Source organism: Scedosporium apiospermum, assembly GCF_000732125.1.
Source record: "Scedosporium apiospermum strain IHEM 14462 chromosome Unknown SEQ_SAPIO_0102, whole genome shotgun sequence".
Taxonomy (NCBI): domain Eukaryota; kingdom Fungi; phylum Ascomycota; class Sordariomycetes; order Microascales; family Microascaceae; genus Scedosporium; species Scedosporium apiospermum.
Genome location: NW_015971803.1, coordinates 26,813 through 48,150, shown reverse-complemented (window position 1 = coordinate 48,150; position 21,338 = coordinate 26,813). Strand labels below are relative to the sequence as shown.

The 21,338-nt window shown below is 49.8% G+C and overlaps 8 protein-coding genes and 1 pseudogene across 8 annotated transcripts; 4 read left to right on the top strand and 5 right to left on the bottom strand.

Annotated features, from left to right (window-relative positions):
* Positions 1–1,285: 1,285 nt before the first annotated feature.
* Positions 1,286–3,147, bottom strand: SAPIO_CDS6303 (uncharacterized protein; the record flags this gene model as incomplete). Its single annotated transcript, XM_016788443.1, has 6 exons — positions 1,286–2,024; positions 2,100–2,315; positions 2,391–2,568; positions 2,645–2,699; positions 2,788–3,054; positions 3,109–3,147. 6 exons carry the CDS (start codon positions 3,145–3,147, stop codon positions 1,286–1,288), a joined length of 1,494 nt encoding a protein of 497 aa, XP_016641877.1.
* A 939-nt stretch (positions 3,148–4,086) lies between these two features.
* Positions 4,087–5,398, top strand: SAPIO_CDS6302 (Aryl-alcohol dehydrogenase; the record flags this gene model as incomplete). The annotated part of the gene is made up of 4 exons (XM_016788442.1): positions 4,087–4,236; positions 4,303–5,154; positions 5,230–5,282; positions 5,392–5,398. 4 exons carry the CDS (start codon positions 4,087–4,089, stop codon positions 5,396–5,398), a joined length of 1,062 nt encoding a protein of 353 aa, XP_016641876.1.
* Positions 5,399–6,026: 628 nt separating this feature from the next.
* On the bottom strand, positions 6,027–7,100 carry SAPIO_CDS6301 (Uncharacterized protein; the record flags this gene model as incomplete). Its single annotated transcript, XM_016788441.1, has 2 exons — positions 6,027–6,550; positions 6,641–7,100. The coding sequence occupies 2 exons, from the start codon at positions 7,098–7,100 to the stop codon at positions 6,027–6,029; spliced, it is 984 nt and encodes a 327-aa protein (XP_016641875.1).
* Positions 7,101–8,467: 1,367 nt separating this feature from the next.
* On the top strand, positions 8,468–10,399 carry SAPIO_CDS6300 (uncharacterized protein; the record flags this gene model as incomplete). Its single annotated transcript, XM_016788440.1, has 7 exons — positions 8,468–8,592; positions 8,675–8,820; positions 8,895–9,082; positions 9,148–9,212; positions 9,272–9,598; positions 9,789–10,149; positions 10,235–10,399. 7 exons carry the CDS (start codon positions 8,468–8,470, stop codon positions 10,397–10,399), a joined length of 1,377 nt encoding a protein of 458 aa, XP_016641874.1.
* Positions 10,400–11,346: 947 nt separating this feature from the next.
* On the top strand, positions 11,347–12,111 carry SAPIO_CDS6299 (uncharacterized protein; the record flags this gene model as incomplete). Its single annotated transcript, XM_016788439.1, has 3 exons — positions 11,347–11,420; positions 11,749–11,846; positions 11,927–12,111. The coding sequence occupies 3 exons, from the start codon at positions 11,347–11,349 to the stop codon at positions 12,109–12,111; spliced, it is 357 nt and encodes a 118-aa protein (XP_016641873.1).
* Positions 12,112–12,376: 265 nt separating this feature from the next.
* SAPIO_CDS6298 (uncharacterized protein) lies at positions 12,377–14,133 on the bottom strand (the record flags this gene model as incomplete). The annotated part of the gene is made up of 7 exons (XM_016788438.1): positions 12,377–12,426; positions 12,480–12,613; positions 12,682–12,773; positions 12,847–13,082; positions 13,145–13,842; positions 13,905–13,940; positions 13,994–14,133. The coding sequence occupies 7 exons, from the start codon at positions 14,131–14,133 to the stop codon at positions 12,377–12,379; spliced, it is 1,386 nt and encodes a 461-aa protein (XP_016641872.1).
* A 707-nt stretch (positions 14,134–14,840) lies between these two features.
* On the top strand, positions 14,841–16,357 carry SAPIO_CDS6297 (putative succinate-semialdehyde dehydrogenase [NADP(+)]; the record flags this gene model as incomplete). Its single annotated transcript, XM_016788437.1, has 3 exons — positions 14,841–14,852; positions 14,924–15,011; positions 15,069–16,357. The coding sequence occupies 3 exons, from the start codon at positions 14,841–14,843 to the stop codon at positions 16,355–16,357; spliced, it is 1,389 nt and encodes a 462-aa protein (XP_016641871.1).
* A 514-nt stretch (positions 16,358–16,871) lies between these two features.
* On the bottom strand, positions 16,872–18,013 carry SAPIO_CDS6296 (putative tartrate dehydrogenase/decarboxylase TtuC; the record flags this gene model as incomplete). Its single annotated transcript, XM_016788436.1, has 2 exons — positions 16,872–17,698; positions 17,764–18,013. 2 exons carry the CDS (start codon positions 18,011–18,013, stop codon positions 16,872–16,874), a joined length of 1,077 nt encoding a protein of 358 aa, XP_016641870.1.
* A 1,158-nt stretch (positions 18,014–19,171) lies between these two features.
* SAPIO_CDS6295 lies at positions 19,172–19,897 on the bottom strand (annotated as a pseudogene; the record flags this gene model as incomplete).
* Positions 19,898–21,338: the final 1,441 nt, after the last annotated feature.

The following is a 21,338-nucleotide window of genomic DNA, read 5'->3' as shown; positions in this document are numbered from 1 at the left end:
AGGTACGTTTACGTGGAGTGCTGTCCGAGTTGTTTCCGTAGGTCTGCAACGCTCACAGTTACTTCTTCGATACACAAGCTCGATGCTTTGGTCGCTTTGGCTATGGGACGTTCTTCACGCTGTTCATTCAAACCATTCGCTTAGCTTTTCATCCGATGAAGTCCTGACGACAATGCCTTCATCAACGCTTTCGTTTCCGGATGTTTATCGACATCTCCTGCGGGAATCCAGCACGGACAGCCCATCTCTCCTTTCCGCCACAATTAGCGATTCCGGGGAGTCAGCAGTAATCTTACTTCTTGCCGTCCTGTCTGACTGCATAACCATACGCCGATCTCTCGGCAGCGCCGCTAACATCGTGAGCTCGACTCATTCGACCGCATATAGCCACGACCCATTTGTTCCTTTTTCTGCTCACGATGAGCTCGAGCGCATGCAAAGCCGGCTGTCAAAGGCGCTGGAGCGGTGGCAAGACAATTTCAGGGCCAGCGTGGGGTCTGAAGTACTCACACTCTTCCATTATTGTGAGCTATATCTTTCTTGCCCAGCGCTTTCGAGCCTCTCACAGCTGGCTCAATATGATTTTTCCCATTCGAGTCCAAGTCAAACTCATGTCGCACACGCACTTGCGCAAAATGAGATCAGTATATCAGATCGAGCTCTTGATCGCTCCTGGGCCTTGCTTGATGTCGCGGCGAAATGTCCAAAATCCGACCAAGCCCTGTGTGCCGCCTGGATGCCGATCGTCGTTTTCCACGCCGCTCTAGTGATCTGGGCGAAGATCAGCCTCAGCCCGAGAGGCCACGACAGGGATAGGGATAGGCACGGGAGTATAAGGGTATTGCTGGCGTTCAAGCTGGAGCTCGAGGCGATGCCTTGGCCGTGCTGTAGGAAGATGGCAACGACTTTGCAAAAGCTTATGTCCAGTTAGAAAATAGGAAATATTATGTCTATAAAAGCCTCGGAATTGAATCTACTGGGGAAAGAAAAAGAAGAAAAAAAAAGAAAGAAAAGAACAAAGGAAAAAAAGGAAAATAAAACTTTTTCGTCCATTCTCTGTTAGAGTTCCAACCAACAGTCTGCCATCTCTTTCAATAAGAGGTTCATTATATGTCTGTCTTGTATTGTAAAGTTAATCAATGCTTTTATCTTATCTCTTCTTCTTTGCATTCTAAGATTCTCGTGGCTAATGTCTGAATATTCGTCCACCTGATGACAAGCTAGAAACTGCATTTCCACAGAGCAACATTGTACGAAGTCGCAGTTTTACTTCAGCCATCTCTACTCATGTGAATAAGCCTCCCTTGCTGGTGTTGTCGCTATTGGCCTGCGGTCCTTTCGATGAGGTCTTCCAATATGTAACCGTTCGTGTGTTCATGTAGTATTTGAGTCCGAGAGGTCCCAACTCCCCCCCAATCCCACTCTGCTTGTGGGCGCCAAACAGCGCCACAGGATCCAACTTCAGTCCCCCGTTCACCCATACGCTCCCTGCCTCGATGCTCCCGGAAATCTTCCACGCACGTTTCTCGTCTCGGCAGTAGACCGTGGCCCCAAGGCCCGTGTGAGTATCGTTGACGCGCTTGACGACATCCTCGTCCTCGCGCCACGTTAGTACGGGGACAATAGGCCCGAATGGCTCTTCCTGTACAATACGCGACTTCTCCGGCGGGTTGGTCACGATGGCCGGAGATATGAAATACCCTGGCCGGTCCTCATGAGAGAATGTCTTGCCACCGCCAAGGGCGAAGGTGTATCCCTGCTCTTCACAATCGTTGTAGATCGACTTGACCTTCTCGTACTGCATCTTATTCTGAATGGGGCTGCAGAAACCCTCAGCCAGCCTGTAGCTCTTCACAACTGACACGAGGTGAGCCAAGAACTCATCATATATAGACTCGTGGACGTAAATGCGTTTTGTGGCCATGCAGATCTGACCCGAATGAGCAAAAGTCGCTGTGGCTACCAGTTGCGCCGCCTCCAGAACATCGACGTCCTCCGTCACTACTGCTGCATCGTTGCCGCCTCTAATTTGGTAGATGCTACGTTAGCCTCTGTAGAAATTCAGTCGATTTTGTATTCCCTTTTGGGAATGTACCTACAATTCCAAATTGACTCTTTTCAATGTCTCAGCTGCCGCTGCCATGATCTTCTTTCCAGTGGCAGTGGAGCCAGTGAATGAGATCTTGGCGATGCCGGGGTGGCTCGTTATCCAAGGGCCAAGATTGTCGTCTCCCCCGAGGACCTGTACTACGCCGGGTGGGAGGATCCCAGCTGCCATTTCGCCTATCTTAAGAGCCGTGTATGGTGTGAATGGGCTGCAAGGATTTACGTCAGTATAAATAATACATGCAATCACACAAATTCTTGTGTGTTTAGGCGACGCAACGTACGAGGGCTTGAGGATGATTGTGCAGCCCGTCGCCAGCGCCGGGGCAATCTTGAGAATGGCTAGCTGGAAAGGATAATTCCAAGGGGTAATGCCTGCCACAACTCCAATAGGGACGTGCTGGACGACAATCTTTACATCCTCGGTATCCTTCAGTAGCTGATCCGGGACCGACCACTCAGCTGCGACAGGAAGTCAGAGGTCAAAACAATGTCCCATATTAAATGTATGCGCAAGAAGAAGAAGAAAAATACTCACCATGGCGTCTCATGGTGTTGATACCCATCATGATTTCCGACTCCGCGAACGGCCTCTGTCACATAAGCGGTCAGAGGAGGCGAACGAAAAAGGAAAGAAAAAAAAATTAAGACGGTAATACGGGCAGAATGGGCTAATTTTACCGGTTTGCCGCTCTCTTTGTGGAGCACGTCGGTGAGCGCGTCCTTGTGCTTCTCCAGGCAAGCGGCGAGATCCTTCATAAGCCTGGATCTCTCTTGCTGGGGCAGACTTGACCACTTTTTAAAGGCCCCATTGGCTGCAGCCACGGCGTCATCAACATCGTTCTCCCTGGCTACTGGAACGTCCCAGAGCGGCGTTCCAGTGCTTGGATCGATCCCATGATAGGTCGTGTCACCTACCCGCGGCGCATTGTCGACAATCTGTCCGGCCTTTTTTTTAGATCCAAAGTCTCTTGGTTCACATGACTTTTGCCCGCAACTCACATTGTAAAATCTGTCGAAAAATATTGTGCTAGTCGCCATGGGATGCGAGTATTGTCAACGTACTGGTAGGTTCGGAAATCAAAGTCGGGAGGTTTGCGTTGATGGGAAGTGTTTTCGTTCGTTCACGCAGTGACTTGGAAAGGACAGGGAAAGCTCAGGATTACTTTCTTTGGGACTATTTGGAAGCGCGGAAAACAGCATTCAAATATCGAGCGCTGTCGAGCTTGCAAAATACAGCGCCACAAAATGGCAGAATGAAATTGCCGGGGTGGAGGACGGGAGCTCGTACCGATTCATTGTGATAGTACGGGCCATTTCCAAGTAATTATGTCGGCCCTTTAGCTCAGTCACGACAGAGGAGCCGTGTCAGCAGGCCCGTCATGGAAAGGAACACTACGAGAAACGGGTAAAGCGACCTGTTAAACCTCCCCATATATGCTGCACGATTTTAATTCGCTAGAGAACGTTGAATCTGAACAAGCTTTTCTCATCGACACAATCACGACAGGTAAAGTCGTTTCAGGAAGCGCGAACGGTGAAGAGCGCCGGAGGAACATGAAAGTTCCGACATATTGCATTCATACATGCGAAACCTCCGGGGTCCGCACGCTCACAAACTCATTCCCCACTACATCCGCATCTATCCGCATGGGTTTCTGGAGGGACTGGGAGGACTCCCTCTCCTACGGCGGTGGGGATAATACCGTCAAAATAAATGTTGTTACTCCACTGGGCCCCCCCGCCGGCATTTTAGAGACGGAGCCTCGAACTTGGAGCGTGCCGAACCCAACCCACTACCACCGATACGGGCAACTACAACTTTCCGCCGAAAATTACTGTAGTTAAGAAGTCTCCATGCTGGCTAACCGGAGGTTCGAGATTGCCGCGTGAAGGTTTCAGGCTAGAGACTACACGGAACGAAATCTACACAGCCGCTGAAGATTCTTTTCTATTGAATTTCAACGCTCGAATTACATTATGGACTCTCTTCCAGCGAGGAACATCCCAACAAAGGCTCTCGTAGTGGAGAAACCCGGAGCTCCGTTTGTATTACAAGATGTTGTTCTGGACGAGGTTCGACCGAACGAGCTTCTCGTTGAGATCAAATACTCCGGCATATGTCACACGGTAAGAGAAAAGCAGCTGAAGCAAAGACAAGACCTTGCTTAACCAAAGGCTCACGCGACTTGTTAGGACCTCGTTGTACAGGCGGGACATATGCCGCTGGGATCGTACCCCGCCGTCTTAGGACATGAAGGTGCTGGAGTGGTCCGCAGGCTGGGCAAAGGGCTGGAGGGATTAGACATAGGCGTTGGTGACCGAGTCCTTCTCAGCTACAGCTCTTGCCTGAACTGCTCCGCTTGCAAAGAAGGCCGCAAGGGTGCCTGCAGCAGCATTGCAACGGTCAACTTCGTCGGCACCCGAGGAAGCGAAGGGGAAAACTCCGCTGTGAATCTACCCAACGGAGGTCGCGTCCGCGGCACATTCTTCGGCCAATCCTCCTTTAGCAAACTGGCCATTGTTGACGCTAGGTCGGTTATTAAGTACTCTGGCTCGGTGGAAGAATTGGCTTTCCTGGCTCCCCTCGGCTGTGGCTTCATGACCGGAGCCGCGACCGTCCTGAACGTTCTCAAACCCAAGCCTGCTAGCAGTTTAGCTATTTTCGGCCTCGGCGCTGTGGGGTTGTCAGTCCTAATGGCAGCCAAGGCCGAGAGGGTCCAGGAGATCCTCGCAATTGACATCGTCGAGTCTAGACTGCAAACTGCAGCTTCGCTGGGAGCGACCAAAACCATCGACGGTAGAGAGCACGAATCAGTTGAAGCTGCCATACGCGAAGTGCTCCCCGATGGAGCAGACTACATTGTAGACACCACCGGGTTGGCCAGCATGATCGACCAAGGAGTAAGAGCCTTGGGCCACGGAGGAACTCTTGCTATTGTCGGAACTCCTCGTCCTCAGGAACAGCTAAGAATCGAAGCTCTGGATATGTTGACTGGTTGCAAGACAGTAATTGGGGTCACCGGAGGGTATTGTGACCCCCAGAAGGTGAGATCCTTTACTGTTGTCGCATCGCCATCGGACATTCACTTATTTTTCTCCAGTTTATTCCTCATCTTATAGAACTCTTTCGATCCGGATCCTTCCCAGTTGACGGCTTATGCAAGACATACCCCGTAAGTAAGCTTGAAGAAGCGGTTGAGGATATGAAATCTGGCAAGGTACTACAGCTCAGTTTACCCACTTCCACTCGAATTTGATGTTACCAACTGACACTTTGACTAGGTCATAAAGCCCGTCTTGGCTTGGTAAATTAGTTGAAAACTGTCCAAAGCTGTTATTGCAGCCAAATACTTAGCAACTTGGCTTCTCCGAACAGGGCACGCGAGAAACAGGAGATAACCAGATACCAGTCACTGTTTCCACTAAGTGCACGGGGGCACTATCGTCTGATGCGTTCTTTAACATAAATAAATGAATGATTCTCTCTCTTCTAGTTAAGGATGAAATGTGTGTGGCATCTAGTATTGGCAATCACACACTTAGCGGCACTGTTGGTGGAGTTGCACCTCTAACTCAACTCTCCCCAGGCAGTTGGCCCCATTATTGTATGTGCGGATAAAATGACGGGAGGTATACGGAGGACGGGGGGCGCACAGCGACACGCAGAAGACGAGGTCGATTAAACAACTATGGTCTGGATCTGCTCAATTGGCCGCGAGCTGCGTACCGACAAGATAGTCGTCTTATTATGACTCGCAATATCACTCATACCTCCACATAGATGGTCACCACCCAGTATACAATAACGCTGTCTGGCACTATATTGTACTGCCATCCCATTTGTCCTATGGAATCTTCTAGTCACTTATTCTTATATACAAAATCGATCTGCGATAGTGTGTCTTCCTGATACAACTTCAGTGCCATGTAGTAGGGAGCGGAGGGCCCCAGATAGCAGCCGCGGTTCCAGTAGACCTCACCGTTGGCGTGTCTTCATTGACCAGATCACCATCTGCGTAGTGCTCGATCACAAACCCCGTCGGATCGTACCAATAGTCAAAGACCTGCGACCCCATGATGTGCCTACCCACGCCCCACATTGCCCTATAGCCTTTCTCCTTAAGCCATTGGTGTCCCATCATCTGCGTATCGATGTCTTCCACCTCGAACGATGAGTGGTGAACGGTTGTCCCCTTTCCAGAGCCCTGCTGCGCCGCCACCAACAGGCAGTGGTGGTCCGAGTACTCCTGGCCGAGGTCAAGATGGAAAAAGGACATGAGCTCCGTGGAGGGCTCATCGCGCTTGTGTACAATGTCGGTTGGCTTGAGGTTGAAATTACGAGCGTACCAGGCACACGTCTCAGTATAGTTATCGGTCATGTAACCAAAGTGGCCGAGTTTGTGGATCTTGGCCGGGCCACTTCCCATGCGGTTGAAAATACCTTTTAAAAGGTAAGGTCAATTTCGGTTTGTATTAAGGACTGGATTTTTCCAAAACGTGAAATTTAGAGAGATTAGAAGTTCGTACTTACCCTTTCGGACCTTTGTGATAGCACCGTTCACATTCGGCCGGCCATCGAAGACATTTGACAGCCCCTTTTTTGGCACCACCCTGTCCGTCTGACCGTACACGACTTGAACTTCGTACCCGTTCACGTCTGGTATGCTAACCACCTTTCCGCCACCGGGCCGTTGCGGCATATCCCGGAGTTGCGCGCCCTCTAACTTGCACGCCCGCTCGAAATCCTCTTCCGTTCGTGCCGTGAACCCGGCACCACAGAACCTCTTGCCGTGTCCTTCTGGTGCTTGCCGAGCAACATAGACGAAAGGGTCGGGCCCGTAACCTTGGAAGAAGAGGGTTGCGTCATCGTCGGACCTTCCCGCGGGCTCGAAGCCGAAGTCCTTGGAGAACTCGAGGAATTTAGAGACATCTGGGTGCTCGTAAATAACATACGAGATGCGGCCAAGGTTGACTTTCCCTGAAACGTCCATTGTGTATTAATCGTCGGTTGAGAAGGCTGTGGAAGTTTTCTTTCCTTTCTTTTCCGTTTATTTCATTCAGAATTAGAAGTTATGAATAGTTCGTCAGGCATATAAGGTAGTCAGAGTACCCAATTCCCACCCATCCCCATATTAGTATTATATACCCACCCTAGGACTTTGCCATCTTCCATCTTGGCGCCCCCACAACGGTAATACTATCTTGCTACGTGGTGAAAATTGCCGGGCCGCCTCCACTCCATACTACAGGTAAATCTATGTCCCCTTAGTTCGCCTATACCTACTTTGGCCCCCATTCATTACGAACCGACGAGGAATGTAGGGTTGTTTCTCAATATCAGTCTCCTTGGCATCCCGCAGTCTTCACATCGCTCACCGTCCATGTCCCGGAGGACAGCTGTGCCCGTTGTGGCTGACTTTAAAAAGGAGCCATCCAGTTCTTTCATAAAAAATCTGATCAAAATCTCAAGTGGTGTATCAGTAGAAATTACGTCCATCTAATAATTCCTGGCACATTTTCTTCATTTGCACCACCCATCTCTGACGATCCAGCTTTTCAAGGGAGAATGCCGGTCTTGTAACAAGCACAGGAGTACGGCGCTTAATAATAATAATAATAATAATTAAAAAAAAAAAAAAAAAAAAAGATCATTCTGAAGAGTAATCCCGGCGCCTTGAATCTCGCAGCGCATGTTTGAGCCTCCTGCTCCCTGTATCGCTTTTCCTCGTCCCAGTCCGTTAAAGGGGAGGGGATGGCCGAACCAGGCACGACAAGAGTGGATCGCAAATAGGTTACAAGTTACAACACCAGCCATCGGATCAATGGAGCAACGAAGGAACACTCGATGACCCAAGTGAAACCCCTGCTAAGAAGAGAGCAAAGCAAACTTGGACAGGGAATGTGCCGTTTTGGCTCTCATGTAGCATATTCAACTAAGAGCGGCCCACTTATTAGACCAACTTCCGGACCCGTCACATTGGATCAACTAATAGCACAGGCAGGAATTACCGAAAGAGTGCGGGGAAGGGCACGATCCCCAAAATCTCATGCACCCCAGGATTCCCAGCATCACGAATGGCGCTAATCTTACACTACCCCGAGACCACCCCATCATTACCCGGATTCTGAAGGATTGGCATCGTTCTAATTGGCTAGTCCGTCTCCAAGGGGAGCAACAATCACCGTGGTGGGGCGCTCGCACAGTCCTATATATAGTTAAATCTTCAACGTCGCCAGACGTTGGAGAAGATATTGTGTAGGTTCAGTGTAAGAGAGAAGCAAACCAAGCCTTGCTCCACATTCCCAAAGTCTTTGAATCATTCTCCTTGGAATTTACTTTCAACGAACACAAACCACGATGGAGGATAATAAAGATCAGCAGATCGAGTTTGTCGAGGGGCATGGCTCTATTTTTGCTAAAGACGCCACATCGTTAGCTCAAGAGCCGTATCCTTCCCTGCTGGCTGTTCACCGCCGCATTTCGTATGTCACCAAAGCCCAACCAACACTACCATCCCCCCGATTCCAAAAACCAGAGAAGATAAATCGCTTACATTATGCCCAGACGCAAGATCGATCGGCGCCTGCTCCCGCTGGTGGTTCTGTTGTATGCTCTTTCTCTGATTGACCGCACCAACTTGGCCGGCGCCAGAATTTCGGGCATTGACGGTGCTCTCGGCCTGAACCTAGGCGATCGATATTCTGTTGTCTGTGAGTAGTAGAAAAGGGCTTAGGAAGGAAATTTCACGGCCATCTCTAGTACTCGAGCTAATGGCTGCTTGAAGTAAGCGTCTTTTACGTCGGCTACGTTTTCTTCGAACTGCCCAGTAACATTGTGCTCAAGAAGCTTGGTGCTCCGCTATGGTTGAGTATCTTAGCTTTACTCTTCGGGGTGATAACTCTGTCCATTGGCTTCGCGAAGAACTACGCGACGTTGCTTGCTCTCCGTATCTTGTTGGGATGCTTTGAAGCTGTGAGTGTTTTTTTCTCCTTTTGCTGAGGAATCTCGCCAGGGCGAAAAGGCTAATATGGGGCCAGGGTTTATTCCCAGGATGCTTGTATCTCATTGCTGCTTGGTATCCCCGATACGAAGTCCAGAAACGGTAAAGATTTCTCCTAAAAACTATGAAAGACCCAGGAAACTAAAACATCGTAATCGTAGCATCGCCATCTTCTTTTCAGCCTCGACATTCCTGTCCTCATTTGCGAACATCCTCTCATACGGCCTTACCCAGATCGCTGGTGAACCAGAGCGCACCGGATGGCGCTGGATTTTTATCGTCCAAGGCGCCATCACCGCCGCCATCGCCATCGCCAGCTTCCTCTTCCTGCCCGATTTTCCTGAGTCGAAGGGCAACAAATTCCTTACCACGGACGAAAAAGAGGCACTGAAATCCAGACTTGTTGCAGAGCGCGGTGATTCCGAGTCTGGAAAGGTTACTTGGAAGGTCGTGAAGGATGTTTTTTTTACATGGCATACGTGGACTGTGTAAGTCCGTCCGTATTCCTTTTCTTTTACTCCCTCCCTTTTTTCCACCCATTTCTGGAACAAGACAGGGTATCATTTCGAGGACGGTGACTGACTTAAAGGTAATTGAACACAGTGGCTTCCTATATATCGGCGGGTCGTGCAGCTTGTACAGCTTCCTCTTTTTCTTACCAGTCATCCTCCGAAACAGCTTCGGCTTCTCCCTAGTCATGGCATTCTGCCTCAGCGCACCCCCGGCAGCCTTTTCAATCTTATACTCCTTGGCACTATCGTGGGTAGCCGACAAGGTCCACCAGCGGGGTAGCTTCGCCATCGCAAACTGCCTTATTGCGGTAGCCGGTCTCGCCTTGACCGGCTTCTTAGACGCACCTGCTGGCCGGTACGTCGGCACCTTCTTGGGTATGGGGGGCGCCACAGCTCTAATCTCCTCGGCTCTGGCTTGGGGTCAGAACAACGTCCGCCTCGACGCCAAGAGGAGCGTCCTCACGGTGACCCAGGTTGTATGCGCTGCTATTGGAGGCATCTACTCCTCGCAGGTCTTCCGACAAGAGGTGAGTCATGAGTAACCAACATACCCCCCCAAACATGTATCCAAAAGATCAAATGGAATAGTGCAAGGCCTAACATGGTTAAAAGAATGCGCCAGATTACACTCCTGGTATCATAGCAACTGGAGCCCTCCTTCTTTTCGATGCCTTCCTAGCGGCTTTATCGATGTACCTCCTGAGGCGGCTTAATAAAAAGGCAGATCGGGGCGAGATCGTTATTGAGGAGTCTCCGGAGTTCAGGTACACCTTGTAGTTTAAATCAAAGCAGAGCAATGCCAAGGCAGCCTAAATCAGAAGTAGCAAATGTGGAAAGCTGGTTTGTCGGAGCTGGGTAATGCAACCTAAGTTGGAAATGTGTGTTTCAGTCCTTGTCAGTGTCGGTGTGCAAAAGTTGGAAGCAATTAGCGTTGAAGTATGATCTAGGAATGATTACAGCAGCCTTATAAAGATATCGAAGTGGTAACAATTAGCAGGAGTCTACTTCGTATAATATTGTAAGTAGAAGAAATAAATTCACAATTGTCGCGACCTGGACACGACTTGGGCTTGAAGGAAGAAGGGCGGCGGTGTGGCCCAGCGGAAGCAAAAGGTCACGTCCAGTTGGACGCGACCAGATCGGTTGAGGAGAAATTTGACGGACTGGTCGAGAGACAAGAGAACAATCGACCGGGCGAACGACCCCAAGAGCGACCAACAAAGGTAGCGTAGATGTATATACCAACTGAAATCTCCGTGGACTAATTTGGGCGGGGCACGGGTACGCCGTTTCCATCCGGATGGTCGGCCCAATCCACGGAATGTTTGTCCTCACGGGCTGCGGAATGTGTGACCGAACGGAATTCAAAACCCGATCAATAATCTCGGCGAAAAGGAGCAAATAAATACGACACCATAAAAAAAATAGAAAGGCACAAAGAAAAAGGAGAGAGAGGCGATAGGTAAGGGATATGTGCCGGTTTAAATGATTCCTTCCACAGACATGACTAGGTGGGCATACCTCCCCTTTCAAACGGGGCTTGTTTCCTTCACATTTCATCATTCTCCCTCGACAACACATCTTCTTGCGTGCCTACACTTTCGGAGAGGCAACGTTGACAAACTCTATCGTAAACCGATGAAGGACCCAGAGAGAGGTCCTATCTTGCCTATATTCGGCCTCCGTGACTTCCCTTTGGAAACTACCTCTCTACCTTCGCGACGATGGGGGCCTTCAGCGTACCCCCCAAAGTCGCGAATCCTACTCGGTTCGGCATCCTCAGCGCTGCAAACCTCGCGTAAGTCATTACCGAAGTCTCTTTTCATCAATTTTACTTCAAACTAGAAATAGTACTTTTTTTTTTTTTTTTTTATCTTTATCTTTTTGTTCTTCTGGTGGTCGGGAAGTGACTGAACGGAAGTATATGGCACCACCAGCCGCCAATCGCTTATCTAACCTGCAAAGCAACACCCAAAGGTCGTTGTGCAGGCGATTGCTTCACGCTTCGTGTGACCAGAAAAAGGCCGAGGCTTCCGGAAAGTGTGATTGGAAGTTTAATGCCCACCGGTGTTTCTCAGACAGCATGACAGCCGACACACATGGCAACCTACAATCTGGCATGACAGAATGACAGAGGCGGGACTACCTCATCTCGAAGCCATCCACAAGCCCGTTCGTATCGATGGCGCATCGCTTCTAGGGGGCCAGATCAAGACGCGAACGCGTAAGGCAACATACGCCAACCCACTAGCATCCGCCGTTTATTACAGCATAAACTTGAAGACTAGTTCATCATCTGAAAAGGTGGAACCCGAGGCGGCAGCCATGGGTCTGTTGTAAAGAAATGGAAGGCTAGGGAGACGGAGAAGGGTTACACGTGGAAGGAGATCAGTCTCGACTACCCTGGAGAAGCGTACTGGGCGCCATACCAGTGGCAACTGGAGGCCTTCATTGACCGCAAAAAGGGTCGACCGGGCACCGGCAAGTAGAAAATAGACAAGGACAGCCTTGCACACACAAATGAGGGCGACGGACATAGCGTACGAGAAGTCAGGACTAGGATTTCGCCCGACGGGAAGCTGTCAGCGATGATTGAGAGGCAATTCGAGTTGTATAGAGTGATAGATCGTGTTTCTTATACTTTGCAATTCACTTCTACTACTGTTCTAACTTCAACACAGTGCTCTTCTTGTTTTCTTCTTTCTTCCAGCCTCTCTAACTATTACTGTCTACTAAATTAATATCTTTATCCTCTTACCTATTAAGAGAAAGAGCCTTGTCCAACGCAGTGATGAGAATGGGTACTAAAAGAAACTATTAGTAGCAAGTTTAGTGAATAGAGAAACCGGACACTTACTGTGAGACTCCTCGAAAATGAGCATGGGTCGTAGACGGACAGTCTGAACACCGCATGTGCCTACATTGACGCCGAGTTCCTTCATGCTTCTTACAAGTGCAGCAGAATCCTTCGTGTCGAAGGAAATGTATGTTCTGCCTTCGCGTTAGTGGACAGTGGGCTTTTATGGAACTTATAGTGTAGTGATACAACGAAGACTTACCCGTAACCCTTCCCTCGAAGGTTGCGGATGTGCTGAGGATGTTTCTGTGCAAGCTTTCCAAGTTCAGCATAGAGAGCGTCTCCAACACGAGCCTGTTATTTTACATTTAGCGAGTTCAATTAGTCTTAGGGGAAAAATAGACCTGGGCCACTGGGTTTGACGCACGCATTCCTCGACCAAGTTCTTCTCCAAAATCTCGCCAACGACGGCCTTGCTCAAGACCGCACGCGCCGGGTCGCCCATCCAGGTGTTAAACTGGCGGTACGCCTTATCCGGAATAAGCATGCGATCACCAAAGAAGTATCCAGCAGTCTGGGCCTTCTTTGAGAAGGTGACTATGTCAGGAGGGGATGTCAAGTTCCAGTGCTCATGCGCCCAGAATTTGCCGGTAGCACCAAAACCTGCAGGGAATCTCGGTGAGCTTGAGTCAACCAGGGCGGCGACTATAGGCGTGCCCACTTACCAGTTTGCACCTCATCTACAATCATAACGACACCATGCTTCTTAGTAAGGTCACGCAACCCTTGGAAGAATACGGCGGAGGCATGATTGTCGCCTCCCTCACTCTGGATCGGCTCAACAATCAGGGCCGCTACTGGGCAATGCCAACTGGTAATCTGGCGCTCAACCTCATCCAGGCACCGTTGCTCCTCTGCAGCATTCTCCTCAACATGCTTGTCGAGAGGGTACTTAAGGGCAGGGAACGGTGCCTGGGGCCACTTGAATGAAGGGATATCAAGTTTGTGCACCGCCTTGGAACGAGTTGTCGACAAGCTGCCAAAACCTCGGCCGTGGAAAGAGTTTGCGAAACTCAGGACGGCTAGGTCTGGGGACCCAGGTTTCGCGTTGTCCAGGCAAGATTTGATTTCCTCATCAGTCCACTCCACTCCGTGGCCACGCTCCTTCCGCCTATAAAACATAAACGAGGCTTTGAAAGCCAGCTCATTTGCTTCAGATCCAGACTGCGCGGTAAAGATGTGATCGAGGCCTTTCGGTGCAACACGGAGGAGTCCATCCTTAAGAATGTCGTGCCAATCGCGAGAGGGGAAATTACCAATAGCCGGACGGTTGACGAGGGCAGCGACCATCAATGGCGATTGGGCGGCGGCGACGAGAGCAGGATTATTGTAACCCACAGGGATTGAGGCAATCTGCGAGTATCTTGGATAAGAGTCAATAAGACGACAAGGGAAGGTGGCAGAGGTATAGTCCCAGGAACTTACACATCGAGATATTTATTGCCATCCACGTCAACGATGCTTGGCCAACTGTTAGAAGGGGAAATTGAATCACTCAGAGACGCGATACATACTAGTTGCCAGAACTCTTCTCATAGTCTACAACGAAATGTACAGCGCGGGAGTCGAAGAAGGTATCGAGTTTCTTTGTCGCCGCCTTAGACTGGGGCCCGGGGACCTCGGTCACCACAGAAGTTTGGATAGTTCTGGCCATTTCGCGTGTTGCTGTCGTGATAATTTTTGCTGGAATCAATTTACTTTGGTGTCACTCTGTGTAGGCAAATAAAATAATGAAGATAGCTGAAGGTTATTTAAAGTGAGACTGACCTGGCGGGAGCATGTACAAGTAAAGCCTCCGAGTACGCCGAGATGCTGGAGTGAAGCCGCCATGGACCGGCTACTTACCGGACCCCCGAAATTAGTGGGAGGCCGGCAACCGGCAACATGGAACCGGAATGCTAAAGCTGCTGATTAGGGCTGCCTCTAATAGGTCCCCTTCGTTTTCCACTTCCAATTGCGAAGTAGACACGTGACATTTGGACCAAGCCAGACCACATCAATGGACGAAGGCCGGATCAACTCGCCACAAGAGCTGAGGCTAAAGAATAAGGAAAAGAGGAGGAAAAAAAAATTAATTTTCCAAGCCCGGCCCGGCCACCACCGGGCCGGGCTCGGAGGGCCTTCCTTGAGCAAGCAGCGATTGGGAAGAGCCTGGAGAAAAGAATTCTCGACAAGATCACCAGCCGAAACCTCTAGTATAAAGGAATATTATTTTTTTTTTTTTTTTTTTTTTTTTTTTTTTTTTTTCAAAACGCATACTCTCGTCTAGGAAAGGGAAGGAACGAAGGCCATAAAGAACAAAGGCAAAAACAAAACGGAAAGAAGTGCAGTATTTTTAGAGACAGGCCGTATCGACTCGACATGGAGCTCAAAGTCTGTATTGCGAAACCCAACTCCATTCCTTGACTTGTTTTTCCAAGGTAGCTCATCTAACTATGTCATAGCTAGAGGATCCATCCCTCCTCAAGACAGAATGCTATGTTGCTGGCCGGTGGGTCGGTGCCAGGAGCGGGAAGCAATTTTCCGTTGATAGTGCGTTTACTTCGGTGTACAGCATTTACCTTCTTCCTCTACTTACCAATTTTTTAGACCCCTCCACGTGTGATGTGGTTGCGAAATGCCCCGAGTTTGACAGCGTCGACACAGAATCAGCCATTGGCTCAGCCAAGAATGCCTTCAACTCATTTCGCAAAACTACCCCACGTTCGCGAGCCACGCTCCTCCGGCGCTGGTATGAACTTATGATCGAGAATGTGGAAGATCTCGCCTACATAATCACTCTTGAGAACGGAAAGCCCCTGGCAGATTCTCGCACTGAAGTCCGGTACGCCGCGTCATTCTTGGAATGGTTCAGTGAAGAAGCCCCCCGCATTTATGGTGATACCATGCAGGCCACCAACCCATCTTGTCGCATTGTTACTCTGCGAGAGCCTGTCGGTGTCTGCGGACTTATCGCGCCGTGGAACTTCCCTGCCGCCATGATCACAAGGAAGGCTGGCCCGGCCCTTGCGGCTGGGTGCACCATTGTTGTAAAGGCACCGGGAGAAACCCCGCTGACTGCTCTGGCTCTAGCGGAGCTAGCCCATCGCGCGGGATTCCCCGCAGGTGTTGTCAATGTCATTACAACGCTCGAAAATACGGCGGATGTTGGGCGCATTCTCACAACACACCCGACAATCAAAAAGGTCTCATTTACCGGCTCCACTGGAGTAGGAAAGCTTCTCATGAGTCAGAGCGCCTCAACCCTAAAAAAGTTATCATTTGAGCTTGGTGGAAACGCCCCCTTCATCGTGTTCGAGGATGCGGATCTTGATGCGGCAGTGCGCGGACTCATGGCCTCCAAGTTCCGTATCTCTGGTCAGACTTGCGTGTGCGCCAATCGCATCCTAGTCCATCGCGATGTGTATGATGAATTCCTCGTCAAGGTGGTCGAGGCTGTTCGCGCCTTTGTAGTAGGTGACGGCTTCAAGGAGGAGACTACGCATGGCCCGCTAGTCCATGATCGTGCCGTTGCCAAGGTCCACGAACACGTCACAGATGCTGTCACTAAGGGTGCACGGTTGCTCTTGGGCGGCGAGCCACTGACGCACCTTGGCCCAAATTACTTTGGACTTACAGTGCTCGCGGATATGAGGCCGGGCATGAAAATTTGCCATGAAGAGACCTTTGGGCCTGTTGCTGCCGTTTTCGCATTCGAGTCAGAGCAGGAGGCTATTGCCTTGGCCAACGATTCCAATGTTGGCCTGGCAGGGTATTTTTATAGTAAGGATGTAACTCGGTGTTGGAGGATAGCGGAGGCTCTCGAGGTGGGCATGGTGGGCGTCAACGTCGGCAAGTACTCTCCCTGCACCTTTATTTTCTTCGAAAAGCCTCACTAATATTGTGACATGAAGGCGCGATTAGCGACCCTGTAGCGCCCTTTGGGGGAGTAAAACAAAGCGGATTTGGTCGGGAAGGCAGCAAGTATGGCATCGATGAGTTTTTGGTAACAAAAATGGTCATGACGGGATTAGATGTTTAGTCGGGACAATTGGATTCATATGAGAACAGAAAAGTTCCCTTACAAAGTATGATATTGCTTGATAGTTCATTGATCTCTACTTCTTGTACGTGTCCAACAATCCATCTGATATGCTTCGAGCCGTGGCTGGCACCATCTTTCTTCACCGGGCCATTGTTGACGCCAATAAATGGCTCTACTAATAAGTCCTCTCTCTCCTGTTGGCCCGCCTTGATCACCTCCACAAGAGCCGTCTTCCAGAATTCGCGGCAAGGTTATGTATCACGCAACGTCCACTCAAACATACACGCGGCATCTCGCACCCAATGCCACCAAAAGCAGACGAACAAAATCGAACCTGTCTTTCAATTCCTCTCGTACTTAATCTAGCCTCATTTCTTTTCCAAGAGTTCCCTACAAATTGCTTCGCCTCCTTCCTTAGTGTTTAGCGACCCTCCCATGTCTCTAGTAACCTTACCAGCCTTGCACACCCTCTCCACGGCTGCCATCACCGCGGCCCCGGAATCCTTTTCCCCTATCCACGACAGCATATCTGCGGCCGCCCAGACAGCCCCGATAGGGTTTGCAATTCCCTTTCCCATTATATCAAAAGCACTCCTATGCATAGGCTCGAATATAGAAGGATTCTTCCGTGTGGGGTCCAAGTTTGCCGACGCAGCGATGCCAATCGAACCCGCTAGCGAGGCGGCCAGATCGGAGAGAATATCAATGTGGAGGTTCGTGCCTACTATTGTGTCAATGCTCTGCGGTTTCGTCACCATTCGCATTGTCATAGCATCCACAAGCTCTTTATCCCAGGTGACATCTGGAAAGTCAGCGGCCACTTCAGCGGCGATTTTATCCCAAAGGACAAGCCCATGACGTTGAGCATTCGACTTCGTGACGACGGTGAGATGTTTCCGCGGCCTCTCCCGGGCTGCTTGAAATGCGAAACGCATGATTCGGGTGATTCCGTGGCGGGTAAAAATGCTTGTTTCTGTGGCCACTTCCCAGCCTTCGCCCATGTGTGACCGCCCTCCATGGCCGGCGTACTCTCCCTCACTGTTCTCACGGATAAGAAGCCAGTCAAGATCGGAAGGTGAGACATCGGCAAGCCGGGGTTTTGTAAGACACTTGATGGGGCGGACATTGGCGTAGAGTTGCATTGGGCCGCGCATTTTTAGCAGGAGACCCCAGAGGGATAGATGGTCAGGGACGTCTGGACCACAATTATTAGAAAGAAAACACCATCAATAGATATTTGTGTTGTATATTTCCACTTACCTGGGTACCCTACGGCACCAAATAACACAGCATCGTACTGCTTTAGTGTGTTTTGGAAGTCGGTGGGGAGGAATGCGCCGGTCTTCTTGTAATATGCGGTTCCCCAAGGAAAGTTCGTGATCTCAATCCGGTACTTCCCAGAAACCTCTGCAGCTGCCTGCACCACCCTAAGAGCAGCATCAACAACCTCCATACCAATGCCATCACCTGGAATCGCGGCGATTCTGTAGTTGCGGATAGGTACAGCCATGACGGAGTATCTCCGAAGATAAGGATGAACGGCGTAAAGGGGCCTGGACGTCAAAGTAAACATTCTTGAAGCAATGGTATTTTCCTTACACCAAAGACGGGGTAGAATACTAGTATAATGATCCCGCGATAATCTAATCAAATACTAGCCGGCTTCTTAATGTGGTTTGCCCCGGGTGTCGCGCCTTGTGAACCGATGTGTCTGACCGGCCCTGTTCCAAATGCAGATTGCCGGTCCCACCCATCCAAGCACCAGCAGCACGGTGCCAGACTGCCGGTCACAATGCGCAAAACACGCAGACAGCGTCTCCGGACTCGCCTATGGCCCCTGGAGTGCCATTAACCTTATCCGGATGGAGACGGCCTGGTCGACCTCTCTGTCCTACCAAAAGATGTCAAAATATTGGGGGAAAAGAAATTGTTGGGGGGCGGGGAGCACTGCGGTATTTTCAGCACTTTGGATGTTATACGCTATCCGACCAGGCCACTCCCGGGGAAAATAATGCAACCCGGGACCACCGTCGGGAGTCGGCATTTCTAGTTTACTACCTTGATCCTAACCTTACCCTGGATGTGGTGGGATTCCCGAGTCTAACACCTCATCATACATCATTTCCTCTCTTTCCTTCGTAGCCTAAAATTACCAACTCCAGTGTCAGGTATTTGAACAACAAAGGGCTGTAGTGGTTCTAATACCTTGCTTCAAGAATAAAGGAAATGGGATTTATCCCTCTCGATGGAAAGTCTTGTCTATTTCGACACAAAAGACAGTGCCGTGGTGCTGTGCTCCCGATTTATGTCGATGGCTGTCGCCTGACATCAGAAATAGATAGTATGATCGCCGAGATCAAGGAATCACTTATGCAAGCATGCGTTGTCGAAGACATGGGCCTTATAAGGGACTTTCTTAGCTTCCAAGTTGTCGGAGACCTTGAAAATGGCCATCCGTAGATAGCTTGTTTCCCAAATAAATTTCAAAGCATTACCAACCCAGACGTACACTGAACTTGAATCAAAGCACAGGGATAAGTTTCCAAAGGCACAACACATTCCTTATCAATGCATCAATTGATTTCTCTTTTATCATTTTCTAGCCCTAGGTTCGTTCTCACTTCCTGAAGCCAACATATAAGCATTCTCCCTCGGCAAAATAAACCCTTCAGGCACTTTGAGCCTTCAGCTCAGCCTCAACCGCATCAGCCATCTCACCAAGCGTATCAAATTTCCAATCATACACAGTATCACTCCTATTGCCCATAACTGCGCCAGGCCTAACTATCCAGCTCGATCGAATGCCAACTTGCTTGGCCGGGTGATGGTCGTGGAATTGGCTCTGTGCTGTCTGAAGGATTTGGTCTTTCGGAACACCAAACTTTTCATTAACCTCTCGAATCATGTATTCGAAATTGTTCAAATTAGGCTTATAGCTGCCCACGTCCTGGGCAGTAATGACAAGGTCGAACTTAGTGCCCTTCAGTGGTCCACTATTGCTGCGGGAGAAAGACTCGCGATCGACGTTTGACAACACAACAAGCTTGTAGTGCTGACCGAGTCGTTCCAGAGCCTCTACGGAATCTGGAAAGGCTGGCCAGTTGCCTACAGAGGCACCGAAAGCTTTGCTCTGCTCTGAAGAAGGCTTTGGTAGGCCCAGCTTCTCTGCAATTTGCGGGTGGATGGTTGTGAGGAGTTCGTGATATTTGAGGTCGGGGGTAATAGCCTGTTGCGAGCGTTCGCATTCGTGGATCACGTCAAGCAGTTTCTCCCTGCTGAAATTGGTGTTGGTGCCCAGGATGGGTCGGAGATTGGTCAGAATCCCGGTTTCCCAGTCAATTAGGGTACCGTAGACGTCAAAGCAAAGGGCCTTAAAATCCGAAAGTCGAGCCATGATCGCCGATCGCTAAGTGGAGAGGAAGATTGAAACTGTACGGCTGTGAGGAGATGGAAAATAAAATCTTTGAGTCAATAGGGCGGGGAGAGAGTTGAATCGTAGATCTGGAAAGAGACGAAAGATCCTGGTCGCTTGTTTTTCAACATTGCCCTACTTGGCGGTGGTCCAGTGATTTATAGCCCAATCAATCATCATGAATTGGCTCGGGATATAAGTGGGGCCAGCCATGGTCGCTTGATCTAACTTTAATGCGGTCCAATTCCGGTTACCGGCCCGACCTGCTGGTATTCCCGGTCAGGTCTCGATACCAATACCGCGGAGGTGAGGGCCAGGACATTGCGCACAAGGATGAGGTGCAACCCCGGCTGGGTATCCTGTTCTAGAAGCTTCCCAAGTCGCAAAGAGCTTCCCTTTAACCAACGAAAGTTTCCTGAACTCGCAACAGCGTAACAAATACCACCTACCCGAATCCAATTTAGCGGAGTGCCTTAACGAGATACCCAACCGGAAATTTTGCCTTTTTTTATTATTTTTTTATTTTTATTTTTATTTTTTCTTTTTAGCCCTCTTTTATTTTCCTTTGCTCTTAACATCTATTCTGGATACTCGCCATGTAAGTATCATGATACAGTCTTTTTAGACTTCACTGATGTGTAGAATTGAAATCCGTCATATCTTTCCGTAGCCCGCTAATTGTCCTAGTCCCTATGACGATACTGCAGTAACTAAGTCAGTTCGTGCCTGAACAGAGAGTTCCAGCTTCTGGTCGTCCCACCTTCCGATACAGGTCGTCTTCAAGGCCCTTAGCACCCACCCCGGGCCTAGCTTCGTGTTGGTGGTCGTCAACCTTTGGGATTTCCGACAGGAATAGATGGCGCCGTGTGGCTCCGGCCTAAATACAGAGTCTGCCCGTCTCTGGAGCTGCAGCACATGCATCAAACGCGAAAGCCTCTTGAAAATGGAGGATGAGAGTTTCGCATCATGCGCCATGTTGATGGTAATTAGTCTGGTTGATCCTACAACTTCCTGTATACTACCGTCCATGGTTGTAATTTCGCTAGTTCGTGCATGTGGGTCTTCTTGCAGCTCCTCCGCCTCACCTCCATATCCTGCGTAGCATCAAGGTTGAGCTTCAATACTTTCCCCAGATGTGTGGGGTCCAGGGCCTGGGCCAGATCGTCGAACCATCCACTACGTAATCTGCTTTTCAATCCCAAGGTGACACCGGAGGCACCGTCTAGGCCCCCGCATCAAAGTTAGGTCAAGCTATCACAAGACAACACCTCTATATCGCGTCCACTGGCGCAGGTATTGTCGTTCTTGCAGCCGATTCAACTAAAATGCGCCCAGTCATGGAGACTTTAGATTCTGGATCCCGCTTTAGCAAGCAGCTCGTTCACAAAGTTGTGAAGCCGAGAACCTCGTTGGGCTATACTTT